This window comes from Paralichthys olivaceus, chromosome 2 (assembly GCF_024713975.1).
Source record: "Paralichthys olivaceus isolate ysfri-2021 chromosome 2, ASM2471397v2, whole genome shotgun sequence".
NCBI lineage: Eukaryota > Metazoa > Chordata > Actinopteri > Pleuronectiformes > Paralichthyidae > Paralichthys > Paralichthys olivaceus.
This window is the reverse complement of record NC_091094.1, coordinates 22,694,601-22,710,767: the sequence shown is the minus strand read 5'-3', so window position 1 is coordinate 22,710,767 and position 16,167 is coordinate 22,694,601. Positions and strand designations below refer to the sequence as shown.

The window sequence follows — 16,167 nt, the reverse complement described above, 5'->3', positions numbered from 1 at the left end:
ATTGAATTGTCCATCCAGAAAATGACTCAAATTAATACAGTTCATAAAATAGCAGTTTATATAGATAAAAAATATATGTAAAATGTATTTTCTGTTTCTGCTACTCGCACATGCTGGCCTGAACAATAAATCTGATTAAAAAATGATGCTGAATTCTTTTTTAAAAAAGCATGAAGGAATGTATATAACCAGCGGTTCCCCTGAGGGTTGGCTGCCAAAATGTCCTCTTACAACAGTAAAATAATATTTAGTACAGCTAAAAGAAATGTTTATCTACTTTGAAAAGCGAACAATTTTAAATGTATAGGTAAGTGCTGTCGAAAATGAAATGTATACCTGCATATTTTCAACTCAAAATAATACGTTTAGTGAAGTTTATAAATGTGTAACTAAGAATGAACACTTAATCCACGCAACACAGATAATGCTCATGATTTGTTGCATATAGGCACATGCTCAATGATGCTGAAAACCTTGCTATGAATTTAAGTTATGAACTCAGTATCACAGTATTCTTTTTTTAAACTGTAAAATAACAGTATTTCATGTAGGTGCAGGAAATGTTTATCTACTTTAAAAAGCTAAGCTAATGTATTTCTGTTTGTGAAACTTGCACATGCTAATAACCGTCATTGAAAAAAACACCAAAAATAGATTACAAACTAAAAGTAAAAACGTTGTTTAGTGCCTCATTCTGAAATACATTAAAAGCATTTTAATAGTAATGCATTAGAAATGCTGCTTCATAAATCTTTCATAAAACACCCCTGAAAATGAACTATGGACATCAGAGCTGCTTCAACTCAAACACACTGGCCATGTTGTTATACCAAGTCCATCGGACATATTTCGAAAAGAGCTCAGGATGAAAGGTTTATTTAACAATGCCTTCAAAAAGGCAACAACAGGGAGTCAACAATCTGTTTCATTTAATTTTAATTTGTATGAAAATTTAAAACTAAATAATAGTTCAAAAAAAGAATAATGGACAGACCTCAAACATAACTTCAACATTTGCACAGTTAATTGAGGAAACCTCGAACACAAAATAAATCTGATATGTTATGAATGCATAAGCTCTCACATTGTTAAAATAAAACCACCAACTTACTCAATGGAGGGGATGGGGTGTAAAAAAAAAACAATGCCTTCTGTCCACAACACCAGTTTTAACCAGATTTCAATTTCCAAAACACATTTTAGCATATTTCAGCAACCTATGTCAAATTAAGTGCAAAAGCATCACAAACTGATGAAGAACGTGGCCTTTGTCTGGGTTTTGACTTAGGATCAGGGCAGATGTTTTCATTTTAACACAGCTGTACTGCTTCGTAAATACAGTGCATTTAACTAAAAGTTTTAGCAGGGATAATCTGGAAAAATACACTACTTAAGTAAGACTCCTGTTGAGTCAATACTATGTTGGGGGTTGTAATTCTTTCCAAAACTCATCCTCTGAGATTATAGGGAGTCATAAATGTTTGAGAGACCTGATGTCTGGACTCCAGGAGCCCATCTGACCACAGTACCATCCTCATGTCTTTGGGCAATCACTACCTCCAATGAGTCTTTCTTTATAGGTAGCTTTTTCTTCACCGAGGACGACGCATCTGTTGTGTGAACACCGTTTACTATCTCTGTCATGGAGGCATGTGGGTCATCGTGACTGACCCTAATGCTTTATGTGATATTGAATATACTGAAAATGCTTTTGTTTCTTTCTGCATTTTATACATTCAATGTCTGTCATATTGATATTTAGAACAAATTATTAGTAATAAATGGAAAACCAGGGCAAAATGCAAACATCATTTATCTTGTCAACACTTAAGGCTACTGCTTTTTGATTCTATCAATTTCATTTCAGCCGATGTTGACACAAAAAGCACAACACAAAAAAATGTGGCATTAAATTTCCTATTATTTTTTTAATGAAGTTGAGGGGGAAATAGTCCTCTGGTATAAGTTTGGCTCATACATTGCTTTTAGCTCCACCCATCACACTGCCCATACTGACATAACTGACAAGATAAGAAGCCATACACAGACCATCAGAGAAGAAACATGCCTGATTTATCATCACTGCTCTGGGAACGTTTTCAAATAATGACATCATACTATTACAGTCCAGACTAGGGCTGCACGATACTTGGAAAACATGTGATATGCGATAACATTGTTTAATATCGTGATGACGATATGACTTGCAAAAAATAAACAGTCCCTTGCTACTGAAGCAGACATCACAGACACCTCCACAGCCAGGAGAAGGCTCACAGCACCACCAAGTGGGGTGCAGACATATAAACATAAACATGTCCTATCACAGTGTGTGTGAGAAAGCAAGGGAGAGAGAGAGAGGAAAAGAACGAGCGAGCAGCTGATGACTGCTCGCCCTGCTCTAAATAAAGTTTTGACTCATCAATAAAAGAATCAATCATTATGTGATTATCAGTGTTGATATTGTGGCGACAAACAAACTTTTAAAGTGTAACGGGTCAGAGATGTCAGCTGAGAGAGAGAGAGAGAGAGAGATAGAGAGAGATGCGCTTACACACACACAGCAGCCCACGATAGATTTCGATATATCGTGCAGCCCTAGTCCAGACGTAAATCTCCAGTATGTCATATATATATATATATATATAAATATTACTACCTAAGGCTAAAAAAATATATAAAACGGAACAAAGACAAATAAATGGCACATAGTTGCACCAGCGAATCGGTTGTTTCCAATGTGGTCAGAGATTTTCTGCAGTCTGTGCTGAAGTTAAAGTCCTTGCAGCGCTCTGCAGTGACTACAGATGTTCACGTTCCTCTTCACCAAGAAATCACACGTTGATGCACGTTCTAATACGATGGGGTCTTTTTTAGGTGATGACTCTTTGGGGGACAGACCCTGGCACACAGCATATTTCTCCAGGCCCAGAAGCAGATTGACCACCTCAGTCACTGAGGTTAAGCGTGCAGGGTAGTTGTCGTACAGCGGGTGGGTGGGGAGCAGTGGCTGCTTCTGGACAGTCACCTGATAGAAGAAGCCTGGGTCGATGAGCACCATGGTGTCTGTCATGTTAGACTGTTTGGAACACTGGATGACCTGCAGCTGTGGGCCCTCGACCATGATGGCATACCATAAGATTGGTAGCACAGAGGTTCGTAAAGAGTGTAGCAGTTTCATCAGCTGGTTTTCTATGTCAGTACCACTTCCTGCTGCATTATCAGCCAAACTGTAGATCTGTGTGATCTGCAGAAAACAAATACACAAAATGTTTGTTTCCTCTGTTATTCAAAGAACCAACATCAACAGTCTCAGCAGGACACTCACCATGGGCAACTCCTCTTCCTCGTCCTCATCGTCTTCATCATCATCTTCAAAGGGCTTTACCCCATCTCTGCCTGATCTCCTTTGCTGGTCCTGGAATGGTGAGGGTAAATTCATGAGCTAAACCTTTAAATAAATCTACTGTCAGTCAAAACTCAATGTATAATTCATGCATAATTTAAAGTATAAAATCCTAATTGAAGCTAAGATGAAGTAAAATGTAATTAAAGCTACATCAAAGTGTATGAAATCAGCTTGGAACAGAGTATGAGATGAAATATATGTTTGATAATGGATCATGTATCAAATCACAGCATGAGTAAAAACCTCAGATACCAGCTCAGCATTTTACACAGGGATGCAAACACATAATGAGTAGAGACCAACTTTGGTGTAGCGCTGGCTCAGTTGTCCTGGAAATATAAGTAATGTTTGTTTTATATCTTGCATGAAAGAATTACATTACAGCCTGCTGGCCTGGCCAATATATAGAACCAGGCAGCCACTGATGTAAAACAGTTACTGACATCGACCAGAAACACTTGCAAACCCTCATTTATGAACTGTGAAGATGGAGGTGAGGCGGGGACTTTTGTGGTACAATATGATGGTGACAGTGGTCAGGACAAGAAAATGAGCAAAGAAGGTTGCCTTCTGCTGTGCAGAAAGAAGGTTGGTGTCTCATCAGCCTGAAGCTGGTTTAGGGTTGGATTTCTTAGGATCTTGGATAAGATTAGATTGTTAAAAAATGTTTAGCTCAATTTAAAATCACCAAAACATGTGTCCTTATACAATGTCTATCCACATTGATGACCTATGATCAGGGTCGGGTAGTGACAGATTACGTAGGGTATGGGTAATGTATCTCAGAGCATCAGATATTTCCAATCTAAATAGAGGAAATGGCAAAACAAATAAGCACAGGAAAGGAAACTGAAGGACAGCCAAGAAGAGAGCAGTGACAAGTGGAGAGAGCAAACAGCTTGGCAGCGATATGCATCTTTTACAAGGAGATCAAATTAATTTTTGTGGGTGGCCTGGAGCCAAGTGTACAAGAAGAACGCCATAAAACTGCAACGTCTCTGGCTCAACTGCATCAAAAATATGGGAAGGGCCGCTGGTGCACATCCTACTCCTCTCGATTAAGATTGCATGCCTCTCCAACTACACAAGCACACCTGATGCAAAAAAATGTTGCGACCCCAAATGGAACAGTGTATCAGTGTAACAGTGTAATACACGGTATAAAACACAAACGCACAGAGTTTGGATCCAGGCCTGGAATCACTGAGCAGAGCCGGAGCCACAGAACAATAGAACAGATATATAAGGAAATGATCATGATGCCATGAGCAGTTGTGAGGGGAAGTGTAAACAGCCATGATGGCTCATGATCAGTCAGGTGCAGTGAATATAACCATTGGGCAGCAATTATTTGTCTGGAAATAAGAGAATAGTGCAAATACTTCCATGAGACCTGTGACATTTCAAGGAAAAGGCTCCTGAACTTAAAACACAGCCACTCTACCACCAATTAGGCAGGGCCCCAGACAAGCTCTTTATTGGTTGTTCACAGAGCTTTTTCATTTAGATGCACCAGCACATAATTTAGGTGCACCCAAAGATTTTCACTGTGCCTCAATAATACAGCTATTATACCTTTTCTTGATAGATCCCATATAAATTGGTAATTTCTTAAGGGCTGGGTATTGCCACTAATTCCCAAAATCGTTTCGATTCCGAAGGTCTCGATTCGATTCCCGCTTCAATTTAATATTGATTCAGTTAAGGATATTTCATTGTACAAAGCCAATTTTGCCTGGATATGAAATAAATTCTCAGAGAACTAAAACTGTAAACTGCAAGAAAATATCTAACCTGGTGCATTATTAAAAATATTAAGGTAGGCCTTTCACAACAACAAATTTTGTTGAACCATATTTTGTCCCAGAAAGTATTGCGATAGATGATATTATTGTTATCATTGTGAAACCATTTGATACAACTGGTATATTGAAAATATTATAGCATAATCATGCAATTACACCCTATTAAAGAGCGATAATTTAATTCTTAATTCTAAAGAATATTAAGTCTGATGTTTGAATGAGAATTCAAAATATTTAAAAGGGATAGTTCACCGAAAAACTGAAGTTCACATATCATCTACTCACCACTATGCCGATGGAGGGGTGGGTTAAGTGTTTGTCTCCACAAGACCCTTCCACTAGGATTTCGTGTGTTTGTGTGAATGTGCTTGTCACATTTTCAATGTCTTTAAATACGCCGGGTGTCTAATGATTTCTGGATCAAATCAAATCAAACAAACACAAACTTAACTTACATTATGTTTAACTTCTGATAACTGTTGGTGTTTATTGTTTAAGTGTAAAATGAGGGGGTCAGCAGTAGTGAGGTGGAAGGACACCAAGACATGACTCTGACATGCTACAAACCAACCGGTGCTTCTGCTCCGATCCGGAATCAGCGGAGCTAATCATTAGGCGTGGTACGTTTCGAAACCTTGTATTCGAACTATTTGTTGCCACTGTTTGACTTTTACCGCCTCGCTTACCGCCTCGCTTACCACCTCTCCTCTTTCATCTCTGCTTCAGTGTCCACGTATAAATGTGCAAGTGAGTGGGGGCGGGGGCAGCCTGGGGCCTGTGTGTCTGAGTGCAGAGGAGATTAAATGAGGAAGCGACACGACTCGATCAAATACAGAGCCAGACAAGCTAAATGTGTGGCGCACCAGTGTTTTGTCGCACTTCAAAGATTTTAGGTCGCACTCTGATGTTTGTAATGCGTGTCAGATGGAAAAATGAAAAGAACAAAAAGAATACTAATATCTCCTGATAATAAAAAGCAGAGGCAATCCGTAGAAGACACCAACGAATATGTGAGTTTGTTAGATGGTGTCTGTGGTGTTGTCAGGTAAAATCCTGCGATCTACGCAACAGAATTAATATGTCACTAGCACAAGGCTGCTCCTGAATAATGCAGAGGATTTGTTGCGGTTGTAAATGCGCCTGTGCAGAGAACCCTACCGTTGTGTTGTGCATGTGTAAAAGGCTCTGAGTAAACTCCGAAGACAATTTTTTCCAAAGGCCATGTCTAAAAACTGCTAAAGAGAAGGATGAATGTAAACTTACTAGCTGACTGTAGTTATGATGGCTGACGTGAGGCACTCTCTCAGACAGTCCATTCCGCTGTTCCGGATTTGAGTAATTCAGTGGCTGAAAGACAAAAATAAGTGACAAGCTGTTTGGTTTGAAGATTTGCTTTGGACACATATGATCTATTTTCAAACCTGCATAGAAGATTAGTTTCTCACATTCAGTTCACTGTGTTTGCTACCCCTGGCAGGCTCAGTGCTCCAACTTATCTAAAACAACAAAAAGGAAATTAACCTTTTATCTGCACTGAAACTCTCTTACTGAACAATTAAAAGATTTTAACAGCAAAATCACTGTGCACTCACTGGTTGGAAGTCATCGTCTTCATTGTCAGTGAAGTCCAAGCCGAAATTTTGCCCTTTGTTTTTCTTTAAATTCGACTTACGACTGTATGTGTAGTGAGGTCGTGGCCTACCCGGAGTCATCGGACCATCTGGCCCAAAGTCTCCTTGTCCCATCTGGAAGGGCAGTAGGTGCCTCTGTCCAACAGAAGCACAGAAATATTCAGTTCTCTTTCTTAGCATTCGTTTCAATGTCTCACTATGGGATACGGCACCTCACGTCTTCGCAGAAGCACTTGTACCATTACGACAGCCATGAGTGGCGTCTGCGTCCCGCACATTAAATACTCCTGATGCAACATCACCCATCATAAAAAACACCTTTTCTCGCTTCAGAAGCAAGCTACTCTGACATGCGTTGATGATATCTAACTACTGTCCTTAGACCGGAATGGACACCTCTATCACCAGATGCTAGTTGCAAGAGTCAACATGGGTATAGTTTTATTCTAAACTAGCTAGCACGTTAACTCTGCACTTCAAGCAAGCTAACTGCACTGGGAGCCTGCGGTTACCACACTGCCTGCCCACTGAAATTAGCTGACAGTAAGAGTTATTATTCCAGATAATTTGCCTTCCTTTAGCATACCCAGCTAAATGGAATCCAGCTGCCAAGCAAGGTGATACCCCTCGCCTGTGTACCTGTGGATATAACATTTCAAACAAGGACATACACCATGTCTGCTCCGCTTGACTCGGGCTGGACCATACCAACACTGCCATCAGCCACCCTGACTTGTGCGCCCGCATTTGCTTCAGAGCGAAGAGTCTCCACCAAAGACTAGCCCGCCAAGCTAGCCAATCTGAGAGGGACCCAATCCTTTCCTGTGCCACTCCTGAGAAACCCCAACCCGGCATGGACAAGTAGGATACCCCGAAGATTTTCTGTGCTGGGGCAATGCTGGATAACAGACAATTACAGAATCTTGTTGGATTACGAGGAGGAGGATGAGTCTGACAGCGAGACTTGTCTGGTGATGGATGGTGATGACGAGGATTATGATTCTTCTTTTATACCACCTGCACAGGCTCTTAGCTCTCCAAGCCTGGCCACTGCATAGGGTCCTGGTGAGCCAGTTCCACGCTGCAGAGATACTAGGGATTCCATGGCCTGCAGTCGTGGCAGAGGCCCCAAGGTCCTGCTACGAGGGGAAGAAATTACCTGAAGCTTAACAGGATGCGAGACAGCTTCTCTCGCTGTTTCGGAGGTCCTCGAGGAAATCACCAACTCCTGGAAGAAAACCCTTACACCACCATCGTGAAGGGATGGATAAACATGCCATGGCCTGCATGCCACTCATGGAGCCGCTGGTGGCAGCCCGCCTTCCCCTACGGTTGTCAGCTGCCTCATCCAGAGTTACAACCCTGCCAATGAAAGCTGACCACTTCCAATCCACCATGAACAAACAGGCTTACAAAGCGTAAGCCTTGACGGTAAGGACTCCCAACATCATCTACATGTTGTTAGCATACCAAGCAGAACTTTTTGATGACATAGCCGACTTGCCTGACAAGTTCACCACAATAGCGGACAGCTGCCTGCGTGTCCAGCGCTGCGCTGTACAGGCGGTTGGGAAGTGCATGTTGGTGTTTGTGCTACAAGAAAGGATGAGATAGCTGAATCTGACCAATCTGTCATATAATGAAAAGGAGACATGGACATGCCGATTGTCCCCGAGGGCATATCCGGCTCCACTCATGCTTCAATGTAAACGTAGTGCAAGGCGAAGAAAAAGGAGGACAAGGCTTTGCAGCTCTGTCTCTCGCAGAAAACACCTGCCACGGCACATTTCAGGAAAACTTGTACTTCCATTTGGCCTGTCACTGAGCCAGAGGGTGTTTGGGAAAATTGTTGACATTGCTACAACGCCCCTCAGGGAACAGGGTATCCGCTTTGCCACTTATCTGGACAACTGGCTTTGACGTGAATCCGGCGGACCAACACCCCCAAAGGTTTGTCGCTTTATGAAAGATTGCTGCTCATCTCCAAGCCAAACTCTTGGGAGCTGGTAGTAGTGCTGTGAGCCCTTACTCATCCCTTTGAGCCTCCACCTTATAGCTCTGCGGAAGAGCAGTGGCTACACATGCTGTGATCGGTCCGTGCTTTGCACACTTATGTGGAGTTTTAGGAAAGGGAATCAGTTGTTTGTGTCCTGGGCTAAGCCCCATTGGGGCAAGTATATCACAAGACTTTCTCACTGGATAGTGGAAGCCATTGCATTGGCCTACTCTAGATAGGGCCTCCAGGTTACGACTGGGTTGTGGGCAGATTCTATCAGGGGTCTTGCAACCTCTTGGGCTGAGTTCAAGGGGGTCTCTATCCAAGATATCTGTACTGCAGTTAGCTGGTCTTTGCCCCTCACATTTGCAAGGGTCTATAGATTGAATGTCACATCTTCAAGCCTGGCCCAAGCTGTCCTGAGTGTGGGCTCTTCGGTAGATCTGCATCATCCACACGTCTGCATTAAGAGGGCTGGCGGTCAGTCAGCTTGTCTGACAATATGGGAGTCTCTCCCATAGTAAGACATAGAAACGAATGCTAAGAAAGAGAACTTTAGGTTTTTTTCATACCCCGGTTATCTGACTAGCATGAGCGAAATGTCTCACCAGACTTCTCTTTTTGCTGCTGGGGTGAAAAGAGTGGTGCTTGTTAAGAATGACTGGTGACGTTGCATCAGGAGTGCATCTTTGAATATGCAAGGAGCACCCCCTATAGTTAGACATCTCACTCATGTCACTCAGAGAACCAGGGTTACGAAAGTAACCTAAAGATTTAACCCTTGTGAATCGTTACTGTAAGAAACAATACATTTATTAAAAATTGTTATGGTCTTACCATCGCCTGCCTCTGACACTGCCGTAGACGACACTTCTGCCTCTTTTTGTTGCTGCCTCCGAACTTGGGTTTGTCTACACAGAAATCACACGTGCCGCAGTCTTTCCTGCAGAGACAGGCTTTGCATTCTCCACACGAGCGTCGCTTTCGCTTCTTATGCCACTATAGACGAGAATATGAAGAAGAAGAAGAAAACTTAGCACAAAACAATTTCATTAACAATAGAGAGATCATTTCATGATTTTGTCACATAAATGGCAAAATGAAGGACCATTATAGTTACCAATTATTAATTTAACTTAAAATAAGTATTTTACACCTCAGTAATGTTCCAAGAGTCACAGTGATTTTTAACTATTATTTTCACTATTATCATCATCCTAAATTACAATGACCCATAAAGGAATAAAAACATATGGGTTTTTTGGTTGAACATTTTAGTTAGGATTTTTACGAACTGATTCCAGACTATAAAAGTTACTATGCAAGTATTACAAAAAAAAAAAAACACTTTGACTGTTATACTGGGGGGTGGGGGTGAAACTTTTTTCAACTATTTTGTATCCAACTGCAAATAACGAGTATTTTAATCTTGGATTAATCTGCAGATTACTTTCCCCATTTATTGATTTGATTGTTTGCATTTGGTCTGAACACATCGTCATGTGTATAGAAACTACCCCAGTTATGCTTTTCTAAAAGAGCCAACTTTTACTAGCCTGAGGTTGAGGGGGTCAGTGTTACAAAGGAGATTTTGGTTTATTCTGTATTGCCATTCAAAATAAAAATCACTCACATCATCATCATCGTCAGTTGACATATCATCCTCATCTTCAACGTCCACGTTGACCGAGAAGTTCTCTGTATCACTGCTTTTGAGACTCTGGTGCTGCGGAAATAAAACATGATCAGTGAGTGTGAGGAAGAAAAGCTACAATACTAAGAACTGTGAACACAGGTATAAATTGATCAACATCATTTATAAAAAGTTACCTGTGAGTCTGCAAATTCACTCTGTAAAGAAAAACAGTCAATGTTAGAACTTACCCAAATCAAATTCATCTTCATCGTCAAAGCACCAACACATCATTATACTACTACTGTTAGAGTAATTACAACCTACAAGTGAACACTTCGCATTTAAATGTGGAAAACTTGGAAAAACTGGAACAAATCTGACGTGGACTATAAACCTTAGAATGAGCAGAAAGAGGTGTATTTAATAGAGTTGTGCTTCTGTAAATTATATTTTACTAATATAAAATAATAATGCTGACTTAAAATATATTAATGTTGTAGAATTTTTTTTAACCATTAAAGAGAAAAAGGTGGTAAATGTAAAAATGGTACATTCTACCTTATGACCCTCCAGCGAGAACAGTATGCACATGGATCATGCAATTTTTCCTACCTGAAAACTCATGCACGTGTCATCAAAGCTTTCAGGAACGTCAGTGTACGACCCCTGCTGCAGGAAGCCTCCACTTCCAGGTCCCTGATTTAACAAAAAACAACACAATTGCAAAAGTGAAATAAACATCAAGCAGTAACATGAACAATATATTTTGAACCTTGCAGCTTACCTTGCGAATAGGACAAATACATTTGCGCTTTCGGCATATGCGTTTCCGGGACTCAGGGCTCTGCAGGCCATGTTTGCAATTGGCACATTGCCCACAATTCACGGTGTTGTGACATCCCACACACTGGCCACAAGGAATCCACTACAGTTGACATGAATAGAAAGGGAGATTTTATTTGTATTTTATGACTCATTAATCACTAGGAGGAACTCTGGAAGAACATGCTTGACTTGTTAGTGCTGAAGAATATACATTTTCTCTTTGTTGTGGACCTTGTCTTCATGCCAAATAAAAATAACATTTATAAATCTGTATGTTCCATCACTGTCATTTTCACAAACTCGGAGAATTGTGTTTGTTTTATTAGTTAAATATTAGTTTCCCATGGACCATAGTCCAATGACCATAGACATTTGAGTATTTGAGTGAAGGCATACACTGTGCAATTTACTCTCCCTCACTGTGTCTGCATTAAATGGCAAAACACAATAGCAGGAACTGTACTTTATGGCTGGACGCAATCGCACAACAAGAAAGAAGAAGGAGATGGGACAGTTAAAAAAGTAGCTGCTCATGCATATTTCTTGTTCACACACACAATGCTTTACCTTTCTGAAACGGATCATCGGATGCTCCTTTGTCTTTGAGGCAGCTGGAATTAAAAAAGGAATAACCAGTGTAGAATGAGCAAAACGGTGGCATATTTTACTCTATGTCTCTCTATTTCTTTATTTGATATTGTTTTTTTCATAAAAAATTATTACAAAGCAATGCTCATGCACAGACATACCCCAACAGGACGGACAGCAAGGCCTCTTCCTTTGTTTGTCGTACCATGTGCCTGTGAAAGAAATACCACATCTGGCACAGATCCTGCAGAGAATAGAATACAGACCCTGATTAAATTAAAACTTAAATTAAAACTGTCCTGTCAGTTTCATCAATTGTTCCCCAAAACTTAGGTTCAATAATATCAGCAGAAGTAATAGACTCACAAAGTGCTCTCCTCTGTCCCAATTTCTCCATTGATGGAGGGGAGAGGCAGAGGTTTGGATGATGAGGGCTGAGGAAGTTTAATTCTGTCATCCACTGGTAGATCCTCATTGCGATAGAGTTTTGGAGTGCTTATTGTGCTGTGCGTGGAGAAGCCCGTCTGGGTGGAAAAAGCGTTTTTGGGCCCCAGACTGGGGGTGAGCCTGTGGTAAGAGTCAGGGGTGTCGGCCCCCTCTCCTCTCTCCATGAAGCTGGACTCTGAGGAAGAACGCTCCCTTATCTTTCTCTAATGGATGAGAAAGTGAGGGAAACATGCTGTAATACCAATCATAGCTGGACCAACTTTAGTTGATGAGAAAACTGTCAGCCATATTTAGTTTTTTTATTGCAAGAAAAAAAGCTGTCTATTATGAGGTTTACCCTGTTTTAATAGAATGATAACTAATTAATTAAAAGCAAATTTACTGGAGAAATTAACAATTGAACATATATTGGTATGATAAAAACTACCTAAAATCACAGAAAACATCTTTGAGAAAAATATATTCAACATTAAAACCTTTATTCATGGACAGTCTTACACGCCAAGTTTTACGTGATAAAAGAGGCAGATACCTTCACTCTGTGTCGTATTCTCATGGGTCGTGCCTTGCCATCGTAGAACTTTCCTGATTTGTAATCAAAGGTTGACAGGTCCAGAATACCCTCCAGCACTGACACCAGCTCTACTCTGCTTCTTACTCGATCACCTTTTGGACTGTGAAGGAGAAAAGTAGGAACAGATGGAGAAGAGCTGGACGACAACCACTAAACATCACAACGTCACGTTGTTACAAACTACGTAAGTACAAACTATGAACTACTAAAACATTTGAGTATCATTAAAAATACTATGGCAGAAAAGTTGCATTGGATTGCTATAGATTTATAGTGTAGCTGATCAGATGGTCATTAATTATATTTTTAATTAATTTTCTTCTCTCTGGATTGAAAAAAGCTATACAGTGTGTTCTTTTATTTTATTTTACTACTAGTCTAGTATTTACCTCATGTAATACACATCCTTCTGACCAATACTGCTCCCTGAACGCCGAATAACTTCTTTGCGTTTCCACCCCTCTCCAAGTGCAAGCCATTCCTCCCATCCCTCGTCAGGATGAGACCGCTTACGGCGAGGGGTTTGAATCCTGGATTTAAAAGAGAAGACAAGAATAAAACATGTGAGAAATACTTAGGTAATAATTAAATAAGATAACACTTTATTGATCCCTATGGGGGAAATTTGAGTGTAGCAGGAGACCAAGTAGAGAATAAATACAAGCAAAAAGATAAAATAAAACCTTTTAAGAACAACTAAGTACAGAAATTAGATAATTAAATATCCAGGAGTGAAAATGCAATTGACATTATATATGGTACAGTGCAGTTTACATTGAATAATGTGGGTCTTGTGCTTGAATCATGCAAACATTTTTTACACGACCACAGAGGTGAGCAAACAACATTGTTCAACCTACTGATATATCTTTTTGAAGGCCTTCTCGCTGCCTGCCACGCTCTCACTCCTCTCACTTTCCCCTGCCAGGCTTTCTTCCTCTGCATCATTCCTACCAAAATAGGAATTGGCATCATCCTCTTCATCATCCTCGAGGGGCTCGAACCAGTCAGCAGGAGGCTCACCACCTACAGCCCTCGCCTCCTCTTCATTTGCCTCCTCTGGGGATTTTTCTATAGGAATGGGGCTGGGGGTTTCCTGAGTAGGAAGAGAGTCTGAGGGCCCAATGGGCTCATGTGAGGGTGCTGGCCTGGAGGGGCTCTCTGCTCTGCTGCTTGGTTTCTCCTCTGTGGTCTGTCCCACATCATCCTGCACAGGCTCTCTGCCTGGGGCCGGGCTCTCTTGTGGTTCCTCATTCATTGATGCACCAGCTCTGGTTACAATCTCCCCACAGTGTTTTCCTGAAGACCGAAGAGATCTCCGCTACAGTCGATCTGGCATCCCATTTAAAGTGGTGTGGAGTCACACTGCCAGAACCTGGAAACGAGCGAGGAGGATGTTTATAACAGAGATTTGACACACCATACGTCACAGTACATTGTGATCAGTTAGCCTAGCTGAACATTAAATGTTAGCTTAAAATAACAATAACAATAATAACAAACTGCTGGTTTGAAACGATGTTAACGACTTAACCAGCACATTCATATTAGTTTCTATAAACAAACCTAACCAAGCGACAGTGTGGTGCTCTGTTGTTTGCAGACCCCATGAGTATTTCAGCTAACATTGGGGTGTAGCGGATGTTAGCCAGCAAACACCCTGTTAGCAACACTAGCTAACTTGAACTACTCTGTGTACTTTCTCTGCTGAGGATGCTGTGAGCTCCGGATACAGGTGCCTGCTGTTTCTCCTCGCGTATTTAACACTTACGTAGATTGACTGGGCAGCAAACAGTGGAAGAGAGAACGAGAGGAGCAGTGGTAGCCACCGCTAGCTACAGGGTCCTTCTCCCCTCCATGGCTCCTCTGCAGCTATGCTCCATTGACTCCTCTGAGTGGAGATCTCTGTATCGTTACCGCCTTACCGGTGTGTGCGGTTCGGTGGGCCCCTACCCACCACACCTACAGGGAAGTTCGTTCGCTTGGGAATCTAACCACAACCTGCCCCTGCTCAGTTTACGTGCCACAGCTAAGTTAGCTAGCTGCTTAGCATCCAGCACCGACGGAAAGAGTGAACGGTCAAAGGACGGCGAGACACAGAGATGGAATTTCAGCAGGACCGTAAATAATGGTTGCGATCCCTCCTCCAGATCACAGACCGTGTAGAAAAAGCTCCAGAGAGAACTACCAGCGCCTGGAAATATTCACTTTGCTTTAACTAATACAGATGCTTTTAAAGAGCGAGGGTAGAGTTGTGTTGCAATAGTAAACTCAAGACAACATCCCTATTACTATTTATCTATACACAAGTACTGCGCATTGTCGTGTATTTTAGCTGAGCCAGCCTGCAATAAAGTATTTCCATGAAACAACTACTCAATTACATGTTTTTTAATGTAATGCATTGTACACTAATTTAATCCAAACTATCCACGTGGATATAAACATGAAATCAAACCTTGACCAATCAACACGTCGAGTGACGTGATGTATCTCATTCCACTTCCATCGTCTTTGATAGTCGGCTCCGTTCGGTTTTGACCCTTATTTTGAAAATCCAGGCTCTTTACAGGTCCCAAGACTTCCCCGAACGTACAGATGTATTACTTATTGGTTAGAGTTAATAATTGTGACCGTGGGAGCGAGTTAGAACATTTGGACTGTTGTTCTCCTCTCTGACATTTGTTTCTCAAAAAAATGATACAGCCAAAAGTATAGTGTGGAGAATATTACTTTGAAGTCGACAAACACTATGAGCACCATGTACTACCTTTAAGTTGATAAACACTGAGCACCATGTACTACCTTTAAGTTGACAAGCACTTATATGCACCATGTATTACTTTTAAGTCATTAAACACTGTGTGCACCATTTCCAGTAACCATCTCTTGTTCACAGCTTTAGTTGTCCCAGTTTTAGCATGACCATTGTTTGGAGCAACAACACACAAACATGACTGCAATGTGCTCACAGGGAGTTGCAGGACACGTCCAGGAAAGTTATAAGTATCTGCCCCAGGTTCTGAAGAACAGTAAATAATCTCAGACCAGATGTAGTCATGAATGGAATATATGCACACACATTTTTGCTGTGCACACACACAAACACACATACATTTTGCTGTATGCATACGCAAACACACATGCTGTCAAGGTCAGGAAGAGCTCTTCCCTCTCCCACATTGACCAAAACCATATAAGGAGCTGTTATTGCATTGAAACTAAGGATGATTCACTGTGCATGACGTGCAAGAGA

General features: G+C 41.2%; 1 protein-coding gene across 2 annotated transcripts; it reads right to left on the bottom strand.

Annotated features, from left to right (window-relative positions):
- Positions 1-860: 860 nt before the first annotated feature.
- Positions 861-15,156, bottom strand: mbd1b (methyl-CpG binding domain protein 1b). 2 transcript variants are annotated; one of them, XM_069512210.1, is made up of 17 exons: positions 14,683-15,156; positions 13,772-14,286; positions 13,301-13,441; positions 12,870-13,011; positions 12,257-12,540; positions 12,052-12,134; positions 11,870-11,913; positions 11,262-11,402; positions 11,090-11,173; positions 10,672-10,692; positions 10,475-10,567; positions 9,679-9,840; positions 6,807-6,980; positions 6,660-6,710; positions 6,478-6,561; positions 3,329-3,418; positions 861-3,247 (listed from the first exon to the last, which is right to left on the bottom strand). In XM_069512210.1, the coding sequence occupies exons 2-17, from the start codon at positions 14,167-14,169 to the stop codon at positions 2,774-2,776; spliced, it is 2,466 nt and encodes an 821-aa protein (XP_069368311.1). In that variant the 5' UTR covers positions 14,170-14,286; positions 14,683-15,156; the 3' UTR covers positions 861-2,773. The 2 variants fall into 2 exon arrangements, with proteins under 2 accessions (XP_069368311.1, XP_069368322.1); XM_069512221.1 differs by lacking the exons at positions 6,660-6,710; positions 6,807-6,980.
- Positions 15,157-16,167: the final 1,011 nt, after the last annotated feature.